Source organism: Amphiura filiformis, chromosome 3 (assembly GCF_039555335.1).
Source record: "Amphiura filiformis chromosome 3, Afil_fr2py, whole genome shotgun sequence".
NCBI lineage: Eukaryota > Metazoa > Echinodermata > Ophiuroidea > Amphilepidida > Amphiuridae > Amphiura > Amphiura filiformis.
Window position 1 is genome coordinate 8,657,634 of NC_092630.1, and position 23,136 is coordinate 8,680,769.

Below are 23,136 nucleotides of genomic sequence, written 5' to 3' on the forward strand. Positions count from 1 at the left end.
ATAAATATCACTAGAGCTCAAATAAAAATACTCATATCCTACACGTATTATGGCTAGCACAACAGTAACTCATTATGGGAGTATCTTGCAAAAATACTAAAGTTGTTGTTTTTAAACTTCCGTGGTCGGGGTACTCGCTGGTGAATTGCGATCGCGTAAAAGTGACAAGGTCGCCTACTACGCGCCGAACAGACAACCAATGGGTCAACCGACTTGTTGTCAAGTGCGTTGATCAGCCAATCAGCGTGATTGCTTATTTTTTCTGTGTGTACGCTCGTAGACGCTTGGCGCACAGCTCGGACCACGGAAGTTTTAAGAAATTAACTTTACCCTCATCAGAATTACGGGCTTTCACAGAAATAAATCTTGGTCAATTCAAGTTGAATTCTGCCATACAGAAGGAGTTGATTTTACAATTATACAATTGGCTAGGGTTACTTATTATGAAATCCACACCACGCTGTATAATACGTAATAACTAATTTTTACCTATATCTTCCACTACTGGAGTATTTCAAATAATAATAATAGTTATATAGTACCCAATTTGAAAATATTCTATTTGAAATACATACTACGTATACTCTCTCTCTCTGTGGAATTCTTCCACTTCCACAAAATCTTACAGGGGACGTGTGGATTTCAAATGGAAATGCCCATTCACACTTTGATACCATACAGGGTGTCCCAAAAAAAAAAGAGGCCCCTCATTGCGCCCTCTTTTTCTCCTATTTCTGAAAAGTTGATCAAATATATTTTGGTATATAAAGAAACCCTGAGTTGTTAGCTTTAATAAACCAAAACAATTATATCAATCGGCTCACAACTTTTGAAGATATGCTCTTTTAAAGAAATGTACCCGTTTTTCACTCTGTCCACAGAGAAGGTTTGGCTACTTCAAAGATTGAAAAGGAGTACACCTACCATGCATGAATATCAAACACTCCTCAATGATAACTTTATAAAATAACTTTGGAATGGGCTTTGGTTTATGGACAGTGGATTTTGTTAATAGTGTCATTAATTTGTGGGTAAAATGGATGCCGAATGGGACTTCTTTTGCTTTACTTACAATTACTTATTTTTGCTTGGTTATTTATGCCTTTTTGTTTTATTATGTTTCTTACTTTCTTACTTTGTTGTTTCTTGCTTTCTTTTTTTTTAATTTACAACATAAGTCATTTCTCTTTTTAGGATAAAAGGTAGCCCTAAAAGGCTGTTTGGTTTGTCTTTGGTTCTTCTGAAGTGAGTTTACTGTGCTGCTCTGCCCTCTACCTGGTTGCCTCCTTTGCGAATACAGGTTTCAGCCCTGGTCCTCATTGCATCAATTGCGTTGCGTACCATCCTTGTTCGCCGGATACTTGCGAAGATCTTGGATTTTGCCACAAAGGAAAAATATCAAGTGATGTGAGGTCTGGTGAATGTGCAGGCCACTCCACAGCATGAGCCATCCCAACCACTCTGTTTGATATCCGTGGACAGAGTGAAAAACGGGTACTTTTATTCAAAAGAGCATATCTTCAAAAGTTGTGAGCCGATTGAAATAATTGTTTTGGTTTATTAAAGCTAACGATTAAAGGTTTCTTTACATACCAAAATATATTTAATCTTTTGAGAAATAGGAGAAAAAGAGGGCGCAATGTGGGCCTCTTTTTTTGGGACACCCTGTATAAGGCCAAATAAAAAAAACATGTTTCACGTCCCCTCCCGCTTCCTTTTTTTGAGGTTTCTTCAATTATATTTTTATTTTTTGAAATTCGGTTATAACTTTTCAAAAAATATGTCTAGGAAGTAGAGATGCTTTCTATATAGCCTTGCTTATACAAGAAACACTTTTGGAAGGTTTTGTGACAGTTAGAGTGGGCCTACCTCTCAGAACAAGAATTAAGAAAATAATGAAATAGAACAAAACCAAAACAAAACAGACAATTTAAAGAGGAATCTCTGCCAGAGTAGTTCTTCTGGGTGAACCAAGCCTGCCTGGTTATCAAATTAATCAGTGACAAGGCTATCTCTGAATTTAACAGGTGCTAATTGATGCAATTACATTTAAACATGCAAACATTGTATGTATATTTATAGCGTATTTATATTTATTTATTTAAAGTTGAAAAGCAATGTTCAACAAATAATACATTCTTTTTGGTTTTTGGCGATTGATTGATCGATCATCTGTCCAAGTAAACAATTGATTGATGTACTACATTATATATTTATTATTTATTCTACTAACAAACAAAGATAATAAATTGCACTTCATAAAAAATTATTCGACGTAATTTTGTTTTCTTAAACCGTGTTTCAGCTTCACTTCGACGTAACCACAATCCAAATTTTGCAACGGATAATGTTAGTTGTGAACATATGGTGGAACCGTTTGTTGCACTGTCTTGATGCTACGTACTTTGAATAAACCTGTGTAGGGCCTACATACAATGCCTAAAAGGTGTCAAATGTCTTTTGGAAAAGTGCTCGTAATTGGCAAAAGTAAATTCTTGGCTATTTATATTACACTAATTGTCCCGAAAATACAAAGGCATATTTTCGGGACTATGTGTGTTGTCCCGAAAATACATGGTGTAGTTCGTATAAAGAGCAAAGAAATTGTCTTCTAACATTACGAGCCCTTACTACCAAAAGACTATAATTTTGACACATATGGCCATTTAATGGTTATATCATACATTGTCATAATATAAGCACTGCATGTAGGCCTACACATGTTTATTTAAAGTACGTAGCATCAAGAGAGTGCAACAAACGGTTCAACCATTTTGTTCACAACTACATTAACCGTTGCAAAATTTAGAGTGCATGCACTCTTTAATAAAACGATCTAACATTTTGAATAGAAACTTGGCAAATTTGACAAGGGACACTATTAATATTGCAGATGGGTACATAACATAATCTTCAATATGAATCGGATAACATGGAAAAGAAAAAGTGATCCAGACCGGGAATCGAACCAGGACCTCACATTAATGATCTGAGACCTGTGCCTTAAGGAGGTACTACACCCATTGCATTTTTCTTTTGCATTTTGTGAAGAAATGAGAAAACAAATTGGACAAAGTGGTATGCAAAATGAAGGGCAAATCTTCTCGTTTTATTGGTGGCATCGGTATCAATGTAGCCTACATGCTTTTAAAGGTAGAAGCCAAAAAGTGGTACATCACTGACGTAGAACGAGAAGATTTGCCCCTTCATTTTGCATACTACCACTTTTTTTTCTCGTTTCTAGAATTCTTCACAAAATGCAAAAAAAACACGCAAAAAATGCAATGGATGTAGTACCCCCTTAAACACTCGGCCAAGGGAGCTTCTTAGGCTGGCTGGATTATTTTAAACCACTTACATCAGGGGTTCTCAATTAATTTGTTTCAAGGGCCAAATTGTGTTGAAAAATAATGCTGAAGGGCCAAAAAAAATCAATAGAGCGTAGCGAGTGGAGCGTCTTAGCGGGTGGGGTCCAGGGGCCCACCTTAGGGCTCCTGGCGAGGGTCCAGGAAGCTGAGAGGTTTAACCTATTTTTAACACAAATTTTGCATGAAAAAACATAGGTACTATTTGACTATTTTGATTTTTTCCCCAATATTTTTTTATATTTTTAATTTTTTTTATTTAAAAAAACCAATTTTTTAATCAGTGCCCGGCCGCGGGCCACTTTTAGGGCGCCGCGGGCCGGATTTGGCCCACGGGCCACCCTTTGAGAAGGCATGACCTACATGTCTCTTTTATTAATATGCGACAGCGAACCTGGTGAAAAATTGTTTATTTTATGAATCGGATATTCTCATCAAAATGACAAGAAACTCATCAAATTGGATAAGATTGTCTTGTCATTTAATAAATGAATAGGTTATTGTCAAAAATGACCCAACTTATCAAAATTGAGTAGTCTAGTTTGTCTTATTAAAAATAACTAGAAAATTTTGAATAGTTTGTTGGGTCATAGAGGGAGACATAATATAATCTTGTCAAAATGAAATGAAAAATTTTGTCAAATAATGAGTTTGAGATCTTGTAAATTTGAATTTGATCTTGTTAATTTGCATTTAATCAATAAAACGAACAATGGAAAATAACGTGTCAACAAAAACATACATTAGTTTCCCAGCAAACACAAAAACGTCTTAAAGCGTTTTAAACAAGTTATATTTTGGGTTTGGTAAAAACGTTTTAATAACATTAAATGTCGGGTTATATATATAAAAAGGTCATGAAAATGTTTGAAAACGTTTTGTATGATAACACACTACACTATTTTTAAAATGTTGTCAAAATATTCAAGATTTTAGGCCTTTTTTGTACTTTTTAGCCAATTTTTAAAACCATTTTTTGTCAAAGTTTTCCCCCTTAAAAGTTGGCTCCTCCCTTTGCCCACCATCTAAAAACGTGCTGGCTACGCCACTGGTGGGAAAACAAGTAAACTATTGACTTGACTTTATGTAGAGGAGGCAAGACACAACAACATAATGTAGATACATGCAAAGGTAACCAAAAACAATACCAAATTGAATTGGAACAAGTGAGGTAAATCAAGTATTTAACGAACAAGATATTTTCCCGATTTCTTATTTTAAAAGCAATAGAAGGGCAACTTCTTCTTTGACTTTTTTGAATTCTTCCTCTTCCTTCATGCTTCCTCTTCTACTTCTCCTTCTTCTTCTTAAGAAGATTCTTCCACATTATAATACTCGCAGAACAAAACGATAATCTTGTAAATCTAATAAAAGTAAAGGTGTCTGGCTATGTTCAGATTATATGAAAAACAAAAACAAAAACTTGAAAACGAAGATAAAATCCTGCAGAATTAAGATAATATAAGTATATCTAGCACAATTATCGCTCTAATAATTATAATTTATGTACTATTATTTAAGTCAAGATATAATTCCATTCCTTACAGAATCTATGATTGAGAAATACAGAAAGGACATGCACAATCGTGGTAAAGTACATTAATCTTGAATTTCTTGTTACCCATTACTGTATTAGGCCTGCACTAGAACTTAACACTGTAAAAATCGTGCCTGGACATTAGACTAAAATAAGGGGTTAACCCACCACTAATTGCAACAGAATCCATTTCATCGCCATTCATTTCAAACATTAATAACACATCTAAAAAGTCCCCACAAATCTAAGTAGTGGAACAGTGCCTAATTTGCATAAATCCAAAATGACCGCTCAATTGTGCATGTTTATTGTGTCCATAGAGGAAAGAGATTGTGATTGTGTCATTATGTTAGAGTGGCGACTTGAAAACTTATTCCAAAACGTGACGGACACAAGACAATATTCTCGCGCATGTACTGAATGTTGTAAAACACTTCCCGCAATTTTCATCAGTATAGCGAACGATATCAAATTATTGCGGCTCACAAGTCCGTTTAAGTCGATAGTGTCCTATAAAGGCCAATCTTACGTTTTGATGCTCGCTATTATCTGTGCCTGTTCAGCGAATTACTTTGTATTTCTGGCAGATCATACAACAACCCATGTTAATTTCAAACTAATAATTGATTGCGATTGGCGCAAGTATGTTTTCAAGTCAGTAAAATGTCCGCTAATGGCCAATGCCTTGATGTTCTTCCGATAATATTCATTGTGCATGTATCACATGTTTCGTCCCGATAGGTTGTGTCAGCCAGCCATGTATGAACGGAGCGCGGTGTTATGATAGATCAGTTGGTTTCTACTGCAAATGCAGACGCGGATTTCGAGGAAAAACTTGTAGTAAGTACTTTATCATGTTTAGTGAACACATATCAGATCCCGATGCACGCTCTAGTTTGAATCGATATCTGTGGCATAGGCCTATCTGTGGCATGTGTTTAAATATGACTAGATTTCAAGTAAAATAAGATCCCGCCAGGTTTCTAGTCAAAATCTGTGTCAAATTTGACACGGTTTCTGATCGATTTGTCTACATAACATTAAATGTTTAAAGAGTGATAGAGTTACACAATCTGCTGTTTAGTTATCAGTTAGAACTTAGTAGAGAAACATGATCCAAGATTTTTATTGTTCCTGATTGAAATACAAAAAATATGTCAATATTTTGGTGCACTGCTTTTTGCAAAACATGCACATGGAATAGCATTGCTTAAGGGAACTGGAATGAGCGTTTTGAGCGTTTCGACAGCATTTTGTGTGGGACATGAGAGCACATCAGACATATCGAATTGCATTCTGAATACGAAGAATGTCTTTCTGATATCAAATAATTTTCATTTTATGAAATTCACGATTTATTACAAATTTTATGACAAATTATTAAAATTTGATATTTTTCACATTTTGGAGATATAACAGGCCTCGAAGTAAATTTTATAAATTTAATGATATAGTCTTAAAGTGTATGTAGCTGGGAGGAAAAGCCGACGATCAATTGAAAATTTTGACCTTTCATATTGAAGATATGGATTTTTTCCCAAAAAGACCTAATTTATTTTGGTGTTTTGGGAAAACAAATCCATATCTTCAAATACGAAAGGTCAAAATTTTCATTACGTTTTGTTACCTGGAGAGGTTTGATCATTTCTCACCTCCTTTTTCAACCAAATCGACGGTAATAACTCTTGTAGTGAGGGATCAAGATTTAACCACAAATTGCCTCAGGCAAAACTCACTTCCTGGGAACTAAATACCACACAAGGTCATTTTATGTAACTCATTGACCATTTGTGTTATATATACTGCCAATAGCTATATGATATCCTTGTGATCTGGTCAACTCATTGACATGTACCAACCTCAGGAGGGAATTCAATTTTTGATCAATTCTCTCCAGGTAGTGAAACGTAATGTCAATTGATCGTCGGCTTTTCATCCCACCTACCTACACTTTAGGTAGAAATCATCAGATTTATAAAGTTTACTTCGAGTAGGCCTACTGTTAAATATCAATTTTTAATGATTTGCCGTAAAATGTGTATTACATTGCGAATTTCAAAATTATTTGATATCAGAAGGCCATTCTTCGTATTCAGAATGCTATTCGATATGTCTGATGTGCTCTAATGTCCCACAAGAAATACTGTCCAAACGTTCACACCCCTTCCCTTAAGTGCTCAGTTTTAAAAGATTTTTTTAAACACTTTCTTTTCATTTACAGATATCCAAAGAAACTGAGCTTGCGATGATCTAATCCTGGGATCTGATGGACCTGGAAGAATGCTATGTTGCGAATGGAACCAGTTTTTAAGTGTAACCATTCAAAATAATTCCAAATATTTGTAGACCTGTGTAAGGTTACCAATTATTACAAGTTGGTGACCATACAAAAATAAGATTTTATGTACTCAGATAATATTATATAGGTGAAGGTTTCCAAATGTTTAAAAAAAAGAGGAAATCCTGCAAAAGCAGGAAAATTCTCATACCTGTGTGTGTGTTGGGGTGGGGGTGTAGAAAAGGAACTTTTTAGGGGGGAAGAGGTCACAAATGGGCTAAAAGTATAACAAATGAATTAAAGGAGTATTTCGTGATCCTAGCATCCTCTATTTATGTCATTTTTCATTAGATATCCACGAAAAAACCTATTCCCAAAATTTCAGTTGATTCCGATTTTGCGTTCGCGAGTATATAGGCCTATGCATGATTATGTATATTACACTGCTCCATAGACAATACGTTGTAATTTCGTACTGGTGCACCAGAACGAAATTCAAATTTCACGATATCTTTGCTAAACGAATTAATCTGCAAGAAATATTTTGTACATAAACATTATGTAGCCAGAGGTTTCCAGTGATGTAAAAATCTCAACTTTTTTTGAGAAAAGTGGGGGGATGAGGCTGTGGATCACGAAATGCCCTTTTAAATCTATGATAAAAAATCCGGATGGCTAGCAGCCCGGATAGGGTGGGGGAAGACTTCTCCCAGGAGGGGGAGCTGCCCTCCCTTACCCAGGCTACAACACTGTCTCGCCTTAGACCTTCAATAGCATGATGGGAAACAGACCAAATTACCAAGAATCTGGCCCGGGGTTTTGTACTGCACCAGTAAGAATAAATCAAGAAAAACATTAAATAAAACAAAAACAAAGATCACTTTATACTAATCATTTCATGATATCATTTATTAGTTTAACACATTTTCATGCATTCACACATTATTAACTATAACCTATTTACAATTATTGTGTGATTATAACTAGTATTTAGAAAAGACCATTAATTTAAAGTTGAAAAATAATGTTTACATTGTGTACACAAATAATCCTTTAATTCATCATCTGTTAAAGTAAATAATTGATTTACGTATGTTCTTTTTTATATTATTTTTACTAACAGAAAAAATAATAAATTGTAGTTTAAATAAAGAAATAAGAAGTAGTCATACATGTGAAATTCTGTAACTTTGTACAGAATAGCATCTTTTACATGTACTATTAAACTTAAATTTAAATAATACTGCAATTTTACAGGTAGAAGGGGATGTGTCTCCATCGCTTCGGTCTGATCACAATCTTTTTCCTTTGAGATCCTTCAGCCGACCTTTAGTGGGCACACATTCTCTGCTCCCAAACTTGTAAACTGGAAATAAATAAATAAAAAACCATGGTGGCAGCTTTACTACAAAATTCGTCTGACTTTTGATTTGTAAAGTTTGTTTCAGATAATACTGCAACTGGTTTTGGCATTTGCTTAAAATTATTTACCCTTCTCTTTAACGAAACCAAGAACAAATTTAGGGATTCAATCATGTTTCACCGTTGTTCATCACTGATTAACATCGATGCGTCCGCGTCGTCTGAGTGGAAGTAAACCATGCAGACGCGCCGGACGCGAGTTGTTAATCGGTGATGAACAACGGTGAAACACGATTGAATCCCTTTCAACAACAAAACAAGCTAAAGATGTTTAATTCACATGATTCTTTCATCATTCGGAATGTCCGTTTGTCATTGCCACTCAACCTTACAAAAAGATCGCGGTATTTCTCTGTTGATATCAGCAATAAAACTAAAGAATAAAGCGGTAATGTTTAGCTGCTACCGCCAACATAAGAGAGTTCATGTTTACGCATATGTTCCAGCCATGACGAATTTTACGCGATCATGCGTAACGCGTAACCTTGCGTTTGCGTATACGCTACAGAACTGTGGATTCATCATGGATTAACAACGGTTGGCTCCTGTACAAAGGTATAGGAAGAGTTGTTGAATCCATGTTTAGTCATTTTTGAATGAAAAAGCAACAAATACAAAAAGGAAATTTCTTGTATGCAATTCTGTTACAATATCAATATCTGCTATATTGATAATTACCTAGAAAAACATTTTCAAAAGTACATTTTATTCAAAATTCACAATTTCTCATAGTCTTTGGATATATTATCAGTGACATAAATTTACTATCTATGTAATATAATTAATCATATTGCAACAGGTAGCATGGGATGTTTGCCCATCACTACGGTCTAATCACAGGTTTTTTTAGAGCTTTCAGGCCCGAGGTTCTGGGTGCACATCCTCAAACTTGTATATGGAAAAAAATAATAATAAAAATAATAATCATTGAAAAAAACAATTACTAAAAAAGTCATCAATGTTTGTTTTTTGTAAATTGTGTTTCAGATTCATATTCATAATACAATTGGTTTCAGCATTTTCTTAATATTATTTGTCCTTCACTTTGATATAATTATGAACAAATTACATTGTTCAATCATTTTTTTATGTAAAAGCAATGAATATGGCAAGGTAATTTCTTACATAATGTAATTCTATTACAATAACAATATCTGCTACTGATAATCACCCAGAGTAACATTTTCATAAGTATATTTTATTCAAAATGTCTTATTCTTTAGATATATACATTATGAGTGATACAAAATAAAAATTAAGTGTCTGTAGTTCATGTAATGGTAGAAATATAATCACTTAGTAAAAGATGGATTGTTCCATTTCACTCCCAATACTGGCTCATAAAATGGAACAATCCATTGGGCTATTCATGACCTTAATCTCCTACACAGGAGGAGGTGTAGATTTCAAATGGAGTCATTCGGGTAACCCCATTTGAAATTGTCATCATGTCTTCCATAGGGGTGGATGGATTCAAGTGGTATAACCCATTGTTCTCATCATGATTATATTTCAACCTAGACTTGATCCACCAGTCCTTCAACTGCTTACGCACGGTCATCGGGTTGTGCTTGCAGGTGAGAAACGGCCATTTTATTCCGCCATTTTGAATTGTTTCGAGGTCGGGGCCAAGGGACTCAGGCTAATTTCAACCATAACACATAGACAATTAATATTTTGTATACCAAAATACAGTCCAACAATACCTCTGTACAAAATGGCCACTTTTAAACAAAACCACATGTCAAAAAATATTCTAAAAAAAAAAAAAATAGATCTGAACTGAAAAAATAAAGCATTTTAAACATCAAGTGCAAATTTAGATATGAAAAAAGTATAAATTTAAATATAATTATACTACTTCTTAAATTTAAATATGCATATCTTTGAGGATACAAAGCTCATAATTTTGACACTGCTGTTCAATACATCATCCACTGGCAGTCTGTCTCTAGATTTATTCTTCTACCCATCAGTGCCTAAGACTTTGGGCAGAAGAATATGCCTACAGCTTTCACCACATCAACAAGACCTATCAACATACAGCGTTGCTGTCACCCAAAGACCCCATATTTTTTTACAAACACATGCTCTGTTACCCAAAGACCCCATATTTTTTCATATGATCTGTCACCCAAAGACCCTTACAAGTTCAATTTGAACAGCAACTTTCATTTATCACTGATTTTGTTACTTATTTTGAAAAAAACAAAGAAATTTGAAGCCATTTAGAACTATAAATTCGATTTTCGAGGTTTCTGTGGTGCTGTTTCGGCTCTCACCCAAAGATTCCATTTGAAACAAGGCGGTTCTCGAACCACGAGTCTCGCCTGCTTTCGCAACCGCCTGCTTTTTGTGATTACTTTTGGTAGAGGTAAATGAATTTGGCGGTTATCGGCTAGGCACGATTATCTGGCTGATGGTGACTGTGCCCACCAAGTTTCATGCCCATGCAACAGTTGTTACTAATTTGACCCCTGGTGACCCTGAAATGACCTTCCAAAACTTTGGCTCTGAAAAAATGGTCATGTTCTCACCCAATGACCCCATATTTTTTAAATTTTACTCTCACCGAATGCCAAAAATCATGCTCTCACCTAATGACCCCATATTTTTTACATTTTGCTCTCACCGAATGCCCCTTAGTGCGGAAGTGCCAGCCCTACACCTATATCCATTTCATCTTGAAGTGCCCCCCCCCCCCCCCGGGACAGTGCCTTGGAAGTTACTTTATTTTTAAAGCACCTTACTATTTTACTACAGGAAGACCTTAAATGATGTTGTGAATACATAATTTATGCAGAAATAAACATACATACCACGTATACATGCCCACAATGCCCAGGCCATAATGGCCATTTTTTATAACCATATCACATGAAATAATTACCCCAGTTTTTTTACAAGTTTAACTCAAAATCTATGTATCAAATATTAAAATTGAAATAGCAAAAAGAAAGAAACCCAGTTTCGTTCTGCAAATTTTGATGACTTATTTGCCTCAATAGCTCAAAATATGTTGCAATGGTGACCCTTTAAATGAAAAAGATGCCGATTCAAAAATTGCACCTCAACCCATTGATAATGTTATTTTTGTTGACCAGTCATGTAAAAAATGTAACGGTACATAACTTTCCCCATGGCTACAAATGTTGAGCTATTCTGACAAATAAGGAATCAAAATTTGCTGATTCGTTTGGTTATTCCATGGAATACCCCAACAGGTGTATGCTTAGCTGAAGATAAAAATACATTAAGTTTTCACACACTTCACCACATGCAAATATTTGATGCGATCATGCAAAATCAGTTGGAAGTCGGATATATTGATTTAAGATATAGCCAAACAAAGACAATTTCTTTTGTTGCCTATTGTTTTGGAAACGCTTCAACTGTTCATATCTTTGGAACTAAATGTTCAATTTTGATGGGGTTTCTGCAAAATGTAGCTTTGCAAATGCTTTATTTAATCATGTAACAAACTAAAACTTTAATATGCCCGACTTCAGACAGACTGATTTTGCTTGATCACACCACATATCGTCGGCAGAGTGCTACACTATCGTAAGTGCAGTAGAATGTAATAGCTGCCATTTGCAACATTTAAATAAATGTACTTATTTTTAACCAATAACACTAGAAAAAACACCTACCGTAACTACATGTAAAGGTGATATCTTGGCTTAGCTTAGTGGCCATCAGGCAAGTAATACAGAACATCAACACTTTACAATGAGGGGATTTGCTGCAATAATACTAGGTGTTTTACAAAAGGCAGCTATTACATTCTAATGCACTTACGATAGTGTAGCACTCTGCCGACGATATATGGTGTCCTGCAAGTTGTAAGTAATCAGAACATGTTATAGAAATTAAAGATGTCACATGATATCTTGAACTTTTACATTGGCAGTGCAGACAAAACGGTACTATAGTTTGATCAGTTCGTAATAGGTGGGAAACGTTAGGCTTTTACCACTACGCCAAAAAGTAGACCCACGTTAAGAGTGCTATTAGTGGGCGTGTCTATATTTTTTGTGTTAAAGAAAGTAGACAAAGTATAGGACTTGAAGTAATAATTTGTGATGCTTCTGGCCAGATGTCATGAGGCAATTCTCAAAATAAAGTACTTTACTATCAATATGAGATGTTAGAAGGCCCGCCAATTACAAGCTGATCAAAGTATAGGTATTACTCCATGTAAGTATACTAAGAGTTAGCTTAGTATCAAGACAGGAATTATACAGCTTACACTAAGCTGTCTAGCTACACCCTTAATAAAGTCTTGACCCCGGTCTTGACAATAGACTCATTTTGTGTAGACTAACATGACGGGTAGACTAAAAAAGCCTTTATAGATGATAAATACTAACAAAATGTTATTCATGAACTTAATCATAGGTAGTCAATCTTGAATGTTTTCACCCATATTCAATTTCAAATGTTTCCCAGTATATACATTATATATAATGTCTTGGAACTTGTGGTCCTTGCAAAAGTCTTCCACGTTGAGAACAATATAACTTTTCATTGTTGTCCCATTTTCATATTTTGGACATTCAATCCAGAATTACACATCATTCTCCAATCAATGTTTTTCACTTTAAATGCTTGGTCACATCATGGCTGGATAAAAGAGGTTGGACTATTACCTTCTGGTGTTGGACCTGTCAGATCCTTCAAACGTTTTGATGGTATGATATGCACCTACCATGGTTGTAATGAACAATGGAGAATCAGTGTTCAATTCCAGAGAGGGAGCTTGGAAAATGGCTACCACATCCAAGGAAGGCAGGAGGCACACAAATTACATGTACCCACTCTCCACACACAAGGAAGTAGTGACCGTTTTAATGTGTCCCTGTTTTCCTAAAGTGGTGCTCAAACTGTAATGCTTCCAAAACTTGGTACCTATTGGTGCCATACTTGTGTATTCCCTATATTAGATGACAAGTCACTTACAAACTGTACTACATTAAGCATCCACCTCCTACCGCTACTCTCAACTGTATTATGTTGCTCCAAATTTTCATCCTCATCTTCATGATGGTCATTTGCAGTTGAGTTACCTCCAGATGTGTGCATTCCTCCAGCTTCCTGAAGAATTGGTGATGTCTGATTGGAACTATGATCTTGTGCACTTTTTTGTTCACCTGCCACAGCCAGCAATTGATTATCATGTATTACAGGTTGTACAACTACTTCCTGCTTCTTTACACAATTTTCAGTTATTGGTTGCTTGGCAGAATCACTTTCTTGGAAAGTGTCTTCTGATGTTGACTCAGATGAGATACACACATCACATTGAGGCATATTGATATTCAATGAATGTGGGAATTTTTCAAAACCATTATCACTTTGAACTCTTTTAAGTTGCACTTCTTCCAGTTTTGCCCTGGCTTCTGATGGAGAATTTTGCTGTGCAGCTTTCATAATTTCTTCCATTGTGTTCTGTCTATCATTCCCTTCCTGTCTATCGGCTAGGGTATCATTACCTCCCGCTGCACTGGGAGCAGAAGCTGACCTTTGACCTGAACCTTTAGTCACAACAGGAGTGGCATGTGAACTTTGACCTGAAGGTTTAGTCACAACAGGAGTGGCAGGTGAACTTTGACCTGAAGGTTTAGTCACATCAGGAGTGGCTGCTGAACCTTGACCTACAGCTATAGCTACATCAGGAGTTGTAAGTGACTTTCCACCCAAAGAGCCAGATAAATTATTCTTGGTCTCTCTATCTCTTGCCCAAGTTGAATTAACATTGGAGGGATTAAGTTCCAGCTCTTGCGGTTTGTTATCTGAATTACCTTTTACCGCTGCTCCAAGATCTGCATCTCCCATGCCAGAACGCAGAGAACTTGGTGGATCATGTAGGCCAGTGTATAAATGACCATTAACATTTTGATTTCTTACTGAAAATTGCACAGGACTTACACAGGGTGCTTGGTTATCTATTACATTACCTGGTACCGCTACAAAGACCTTATTTTTGTTACTAGATCTAGCACTGTGCCTATTCTCCTTGTTCAAATTACCAACTTCGTTCTTTACATCTATTGATTCCTTGCTTTTAGCATCCTTAATACTCCTAATATCTGATCCATTATTGTCAGTATTATTAATTCTACTCTCCTCACTTGAATCACCATCTTCATTTTCTGTATCTTTTGATTCCTCACTCTTAACAATGTTACTACTATCAATATTTGATCCACTATTATCGATAACACTTCCCAAATAGTTTTGAGGTTTTCGCAGATTTGGATCATTTTTATCAAATACTTTTTCTGCTAATGAATCATTTACGTTGGGTGCAACGAAAGAATCTTCTCCTTTATCTGAAGATGATGTAGATATGCAAGCTTCTGGTTCAGTTTTACTTGCTTCAAACTTATCTTTTGCATTTCCTGGAGCACACGCTTGATCAGACTTCCAATTTTCATTCTGGGATGAATCCGACCCATTTTGTTCATATCTTTGCAAGTCAGCTGCAGACACATCCTGCTTTTTGTTAGAATGCAGAGGTTGAGAACTGGCTTTTGTTACATCAACTTCTTCCACTTTATTACTGGTTTCCAATGTGTTGTTGCCATGATCACGAGATTCTGCTTTCTCTGCTCCTTGGGATGGGGAATCGACAAGTTCCTCATCAGGCTTTTGAGAAGAAAAAAGAGTGTAGATTGTTAATGTTATAAAGTATCTTAGCAAATTACTGTTGTAACATGACGGTCATACAATGTAGAAGAAAATGTGACTATGACAGGTAAAAAGAACTATGCCACTAATTCATTGATTAAAACATAAAAGTACAACTTTTGATTTTGTTCTCTCCTTAGGGTTTTAGATCATTTTTTTGTAATTCTCAACCAATTTCAACAAATGACATCTTAAATTAGACATAAAGAGTACAGGCATTGCTTGTTTTAATTTTGACATATTTGTCTTTGGTCAGGAAATACAGGGGTGACCATAACTGGTACCTTTATTCTTTTGTGCATTGTGTAATGTGTATGTATGTTACAGTACTGTGGAGCAAATCAGAAGCACATAAGTACTTTAATACTAATAATAGCACAAACAAGAAGCATTCCAGTGCCTCTATTGACGAAAACAATACTTTACATTTTACAATAAGTTGGAGACAATTTTGGGATATAAAACAATATATAAGTGTGCTCTCTGCACAGAAAAGTGCTTTTGGAGCAATTCTACATTTCCTGGACGGATCCTTAAAGAACTTGAGCAAAAGTATCCTCGATTACAGAAAAGCGAGGGCAATAAATCTTCTTTCCCTGGTCTTATTTTCACATACCACTCTCAGCAGGAGAGCTCCAACTCCAACCAAACCATGGATAATAACCCTCTTCACTGGACCTCTGTGCAACTGGTATACCAGGGATATGATTTCATATCCCTGGGCATACATTAGTAGGCCTATGTGCTAAAAGATAGATATACTTTCCTTTAATATTTTCTTATCAAGATAATTATTCTTTCTCTTTAATAATATTTTCTAAACCTTTATTCTTTGTGCAGTAGTAACAATTTTACCTTGGTTAATGTTGAATCTTGATGAATTCTCGATTATTAGAGCTTGCAAGGAGTTAATAGACTGCCCAGGGCATTTAGTGTCTGACTGACTGTGGTCAGGCACCAAGTACTGATATTTGTGTCCTATTTAATTTTCACTTCTTTTCACTTCATACATTTTTCTCATGTGATTTTATGAAACTAATTTAAGCTGTTGTTTTTAGTGCAAAGAAGTAATTTAAAATACCAACAGAAACATATAACCATGATAACCAGAGTCTAGAACATAGTAAAACTTGTAGTGAACATAGCTTGCTGCAAAAATTATATATATACTGATTTCACTCCATCCACAGAAGGCCCAGTGCCTAGAGGGCATAATGACCCATCCACCTGTTGTTAACTCGTCAAAAATGACATATGGTATGAATACACCAGTAGCAATTCTAGCTGACAGCTTTCAAAATTTGCTATCAAAACTTTTTAAGGATATGTACATGTAATGACAAAATTTCATGGATTTTCTCTAAAAAGTCAAGAAACATTACATTTTGCCACAAATCCTTAACCAAAAAATAAAATAAATAACATCATCTAGCATTTTGTTACACCTACTGAATAAACACATTATTCTTTTAGTTAGCCATCAGTTTACAATTTGTTGCTGATCAGCAGAAAACAGACAAAAATTGACAATTATAATAACTCACAGGATTCCAAGTAATATTACTGGGCTTGTTGGAGAGAATAAAGACTTAACTGTCAAAATTGCCTCCTGTGGTCTCGTCAAATGACATTACTTACCATTTTACGTTAAATTAAAGAAACATTTGGGATGCACTGGTTCTTAAACATCCGAGTCTTGCATTTTGTCACACCTACTGAACAAATATATTATTCTTTCAGTTAGCTATTGGTTTAAACTTTCTTGCTGATCAGCAGAAAACAGGGAAAGAATCTGAAGATTATAATAACTCACTTACAGGAGTCCAACTGATGTTAAGCTGTTCTAGTAAATCAGTAACAATGTCCATTCTTCCCATGTTATATAGATGCTCCAATAAAACTTGTAGCGTTACCTCCTCACTCTGCAGCAATCTATTACATAATTCTTGAGTTGGGTTGGGTGTATTTGCTATTCGTGTCATCTCTTCCGTTGTTATCCATGGTTCTGAGAAATTGGATAAAATTTAGGAGATTTTTACCAAGGCACAAATCACTTGAAATTCACACTCATAGCAATCATTATTGCTATTTTTCAAAAATTTAAAAAGTGCATGTTTGCTTTTTCACTTCGCATGCATACTACACCAGCTGAGCATGCATAAGTAAATCCTTTAATTCCTCGTCAGCTGTACACTGTTTAATTCTACATTTTGACTGATATTGAAACTAGAAAAAATAATTCACGTAATGTCTAGCACTCTATGCTGCTGGTCTCTTTTGACTTTATCATGGGGTATAGCAGTTCTTGGAATAAAATAAAATATCAATTTTAAAATTTAAAAAAAAATCGCCAACTCTGGGGATTGGACAAAGTGAACTTCAGGGGGTCAATTTTTTGGTTTTTATTGCAGAGGACAAGCTCTCTGCCTGCTACTACTCGTGTAAAGTGAGAGTTAACTGCTACAGCAGCTCTCGAAGAACATTGGGGCACGGTGGCGCAGCAGTACAGGCTCTACCTCGCAATCAGAGGGTTGCGAGTTTGAGCCCTGACGGCACCATCATGTTGTGCACTAGGGCAAGGCGTTTTACCTCACTTGCCTCTCTCTACCCAGGGGTGAAATGGGAGCTGTTAGGAATAGTGATAATTGAGTGCCGCCCAAAGGTATAAGCATGTCTTGGGCATTGTATGACAGCTGACATATTTTAATGACAGTGGAATAAATGTAAAGCACTTTGATACACGTGAAAGGCGCTATTTAAATGTCAACATTTATTTATATAAATTAGAAATTGCAACAAATTGTTACATCCTTTTTTCACAAAATATTCTGACAAGTAAAAGGTAGGTTGATATCTTACCTATCCTGTAAAGTAGCTCTTTCCAATTATATCTCATCTCATTATTAAGCCTTTCCAGAACCTCATTCACACGAGCAGGAAGTTTTCTGAAGAGCGTATTTACAGTAATCTGTGGAGCTGATTTGGATTGCCGAGTGCGTAGCTTAGGTGATACACTAGGACCTGATCCTAAATGAAGACGTTTTGAATATGATATGAACAGGGGAGACAATAAAAATTAATTTTATAATGGCATATATCAATGTATGGTATCTAGCAAGATTACAACAATTTTAATGAGCTACATCATATTTTTGTGTAGATTACAAAACATACTTTTTTTCTTCTCAAATTTAGTGAAACATGCTACTTAAAGGATTGACAGCAGGATCATCAGCCTGCACTGTGTATGCTGTATGCAGTGGCGTCACTATGCAATATTTTTCTTGCACCCCCCTCATTAACCCAAAATTACTAAGATTTCCACATTTTGTAGCAATTTTGCACACAATTGGTTGATTCAGGTCCCCCCAAATTCACTTTTCCCCCCCACCCCACAAAATAATTCCTGGTGCTGCCACTGTGGGTGTCAAATAACACAAACAATTATTATTGTTCCATATTTTGACAGAGCAAAATGTCAAGTTGTCAGTAACACTTTGATGACAAATACTTAAAAAAAATATGAAATATTCACCATTTTCTTTGCCTTCTATGATAATTTACAATATTTTGACAATAAACTGACCAAAATTACAAATTTGTGATAAAATTGAAAGTTTTTGACACAACAGGCATTATAATCACCTTTAGGTCTACTGCTAGACACAGGGCCATTTGAAGTATCAGCTGCACTTGGTGCTTCAGTATTTGAGTCACCATCCTTCAATCCAGTGGTTCTAACTGGTCTGTCATCATCTCCACCATCATCTGGTCCAGGGCCTGGTGCTGGTTCCCCATCACTTGATTCATCTTGCCTTCCTTCTATTGCATCTGCTAAACTTTTATTGTTTATTTTACATAAAGCTTGTATTACATCATGATACCAGTCATCCTTTTTCACTAATTCCATTGAAAAACGAAATGCAGCATGACGGGCACCTTCTCTGTCTTGCCAACAACGTACTTCTTCCTGAAATTGATAGCAAGAAACAGTTATATATGGTAATACCTTCAGGTTTAAGGTTATTTTCCAGGTTATTTTAGTCAAAATGTTATCTTTCCTAACATTACTGTAACTACATTGTACTATACTGATAAAAAACGTGAAAACAAGACTGAGTGCAACGCTAAAATTAAAATATGGCTATGGTCTCGGACTGAATGCCTGTGAAAGCATTTCAGGCTGACCAATTTTTAGATTTTAAATTTAAATGCGGCTTCAAGGATACAAAGCACATGCAATTTGACAGTCAAATCAGAAGATATATAATATGCATTTAACCTAGCTGTCCTTTATCTGCATGATCTTAATGTCTGGGCTGGATTTACCACAAGGCCAGATGGGCCTGGGCTGGATTTAATTTCCACTGGGCCAGATGGGCCTGGGCTGGATTTACCACAGGGCCAGATGGGCCTGGGCTGAATTTACCACAGGGCCAGATGGGCCTGGGCTCAGAGGGCCAAAGATACAGCAGGGGGAGAATTTGAGCGAATGAAACAAAAAAACCAAAAAAAAGAGGAAAATTTGGTGAAGCCTAGTGCTAAGGGAAATAGGTTACAGGGATGGGCTGGGGTAGAGGTGCAACATGTGGATCTAGATATGGCCAGAGCTCAGAGGGCTCTAAAATAATTGTAGAGCTTTCTCACATCAAATTTCACTGTAAAGTGTGCTGAGGCTTGTGAATCAACGTTTAGGTGTTGTGCCTGTGCGTAGCACACTATAAGGCCAAGAAAAATTTTTGTTTGTTTGCTCTTTCCCGACCGACCGAAAAATCACTAAAATCTTGGGTCGCGTTTTTATTTTTTTTCCTATTATAACCTCAAAAAATCATTAAAAAATTATTTATACTTTTCCAAGATATTTTTGAGCATTTTGAAACCCAGACTTTGGCAAACGATACCTCATGATTATGTTTCTATGACTGTTCTCATTTTTCTTTGTTTATGTTTCGTTTTTGAAACAAATGTGGGACTTAAACATCCGCTGTTTATATCATAAAAAAAAAATCAAAAAAAAAAATAAATCGACCTACCGACCCTCCTGATTTTTGTCATAAAACAATTTATTTTTCTTGGCCTAAACCACTGCACTTTTCATAGATGAGGCTGGGAGTGAGGGTCAGATGAGTCCCAACATTTAAAATAAATATAACCTTTTTTTCTTTGTCACTGGAAGTTTTGAACCGCCTGTAGCCGCCTGCAATTTTAGTTCCCGTCTCAGAAAGCTGGCCCGCGACAGTGCAAATAAAAAAAAAATTCTCTCAACGTACCTCCAATGATTTGGTCAAACATGTCATGTATATAATTAACTCCCTTGGATTTACTTCCTCCATAAAGCGGACACGGCAATCCTCAAAGCGTTTCCTCCGTATCTCCTCCTCCATTTCAAGGAATCAAATTGATGTTTTGTAGAATCTACAGACCTATAGTGATGCAAATAATCAGGCATGAGATTGAGTAATTATCAAAAATTATATATATAATATTGTTCTCATTTGCTGTGGAGGGAGCCCTCAATGTTTTTCAAAATTATGTTGTTTTTTTACACAAAATTTGTAATGTACGGTACTTTAATAAACTACCGTAGTATAACCTGCAAAAATTAAGGCTTTATTTAGGTTTAAAATTTGGATACCAGAAACTTGAGGATGAAGGCAAAATTGAGCTGAGTACTTTATCCTTGATACAGAAGTTATCATGCAGTGATTAGTTGAAGTCATCAAAATAAAATCGCTTCTGTGTAAATAAGTAATTGTAAAGGCATTGTCAATGATGGTCGCAAAAAAATGCAGAATTTGAAAAGACAAAGTTGCCCATAACTTTGCTAGTGCCATGATTCACCCCTCATTTTTTTAAGTATAATCAACTTTTTAAACAAAATAATTTCCACCTGAAATACCCTACTTGAAAATTTTATGATCATCCCTATCAAAATGGAGATTTTGGCATCAAAAGAAAGCACATTTTTCTCATAATACCAGTGACATTAGCCCAAATTATATTCCGTTTTAGATAGATGTTATGAATGAAAAAGTGATCCTCATCATCCCAAATTGTTGTACATGTATGATGTATATAGGTTTGCTCGAGAAACACTAGCCACGAATGCCTCGAGCATTCGTGGCTAGTGTTTCTCGAGCAAATATAGGTCTACCACACTATATAGCCCAGGTATTGTGAAACACATTTTTACATCTAAACAAAACGGTTAGTTAGTGCAAAAGTGACCTCAAAACTTGGGAATTTGATTGTTTTGGGGCAGGCATGTGAAAACACAATACAAAATAACCACCTACCCAATATGCAGTTCATTTGTCAAGATTTAGTTCAGATTCAGAAATTTTCTTGACCATTTCTTGACTTTTCTTAACTATACAAGTTAAATAAATAAATAGTTAAGAAAAGTCAAAAAATTGTTAAGAAAATATCCAAATCTTGAATAAATCTGAACAAATAAATTTCCTAGTTTACTATCTATATAGACCTACTACACTGTAGTTCCAGTATTGTAACTCGTCATACCTAGGTCCGTAGATGTCATTATGTTTATGATAAAGACTGAAGTCTTGCTGGCAGGACGAACTACACTGGTCTGTAGTACACTCTAGACTCGCTGAGTCTCATGGACGCCGTTCCTATGTCCATCAGACTCGTATTTCCCATTTTGGATGTCAATGGGAAATACACACTTAACGCTTATACCGGTTAAAAACTTGAAAAAAATCTTTAAAATTTTATCAATGTATATAAAAGTGGTACCAACCGTATTGTGCTTGCTAATTTAAGACTCGGTTGAAACAAAATTAAGGATCGAAAGCATTTTAGTGTCCAAAAAGGCAAAATTATCGTCAAAGTTCTGCCGAAATCGGCACCCTTGCGAAGGGTTCAGAATTCGAATCGGGAACGAAAATATCCGATCTTTGCGATCAAAAACACAAAATTACAACTTTAAACATACTATTGGCAAAAGACATTATTACCAAACAATACAGAATAGAAAATTTGACATCATTTTCTCAAAATATTGAAAAATTTGCTCACTAGACATCGAAAAAGTAGGCAATCCAATTCCCGTTCAAACGCGTGGGAAACTGAAAGTGCGATAATCGTGACTAGTACACTCAGGTGTACTGCATGCCACTGGCTGCCTGCCTTTCCTGTTCCAGCACGGCCATTGCCAACGTACATGCTTTCTGTTTAATCAAACATCATTCATTCATAAAATTTGTACTCTGATATGACATACAACCATGGTAGGTATAATACCTACCATGATACAACGATATGTAAATAGTATATTTACCTATACCTGTGCTCACCATGTATCCCATTCTTGATATGACCCCACAAATTCCCTGACCTGAGCAGCATTTGTCTCACAGTCACGCAGCAGGAAACAGCGTTCCTAGAACTATTTCTATACCTCGTTTACCTCAAAGCCAACCAGGAGAAGCAGTGAAGTTTGACTTGCGTCATTCACTTAAAAGTTTGTTTATTATAAAGTAAATTGTTTATAATGAAAAATACTTACTTTACTTATGAGTTATTTCAGTAAATCAGTTATTAATTATATGCACAATTTGAGATTTTTAATTCAGTGTAAAAACACTGACAGGGGAAATCCCCAAATGCGTCATAATGTTATAAATAGATGAACTATGAAAACCATGTAAACAAACCACCAAAACGAAACTCTGCTCCAGGAAAGGTGTTATCTTCTGATTTTCGGGCCCACTCATAACAGTGAGGCGAATAATTTCAGAACGAACTCGCATCAGTGCCTCGTATATATCATAGCGCTGTCTGCTGTTGACGGACTGCTGTTCTTTTCGACAGCCATG

General features: G+C 35.7%; 2 protein-coding genes across 4 annotated transcripts in view; one reads left to right on the forward strand and one right to left on the reverse strand.

The window, feature by feature from the left end:
* LOC140147967 (uncharacterized) overlaps nt 1-7,434 on the forward strand; it is a 78,023-nt gene extending 70,589 nt beyond the window's left edge. For both annotated transcript variants that reach the window (XM_072169780.1, XM_072169779.1), the window contains exons 9-11: nt 4,913-4,954; nt 5,644-5,742; nt 7,124-7,434. In XM_072169780.1, coding sequence (XP_072025881.1) covers nt 4,913-4,954; nt 5,644-5,742; nt 7,124-7,140 — 158 coding nt within the window. In that variant the 3' untranslated portion in view covers nt 7,141-7,434. The remainder of the gene's footprint in view (nt 1-4,912; nt 4,955-5,643; nt 5,743-7,123) is intronic.
* Nucleotides 7,435-12,432: 4,998 nt separating this feature from the next.
* On the reverse strand, nt 12,433-22,693 carry LOC140147969 (uncharacterized). 2 transcript variants are annotated; one of them, XM_072169784.1, is made up of 6 exons: nt 22,605-22,693; nt 20,566-20,718; nt 18,941-19,265; nt 18,155-18,316; nt 17,113-17,300; nt 12,433-15,253 (listed from the first exon to the last, which is right to left on the reverse strand). In XM_072169784.1, exons 2-6 carry the CDS (start codon nt 20,677-20,679, stop codon nt 13,514-13,516), a joined length of 2,529 nt encoding a protein of 842 aa, XP_072025885.1. In that variant the 5' UTR covers nt 20,680-20,718; nt 22,605-22,693; the 3' UTR covers nt 12,433-13,513. The 2 variants fall into 2 exon arrangements, with proteins under 2 accessions (XP_072025885.1, XP_072025884.1); XM_072169783.1 differs by having other exon boundaries at nt 18,155-18,322.
* Between the last annotated feature and the right edge of the window lie 443 nt (nt 22,694-23,136).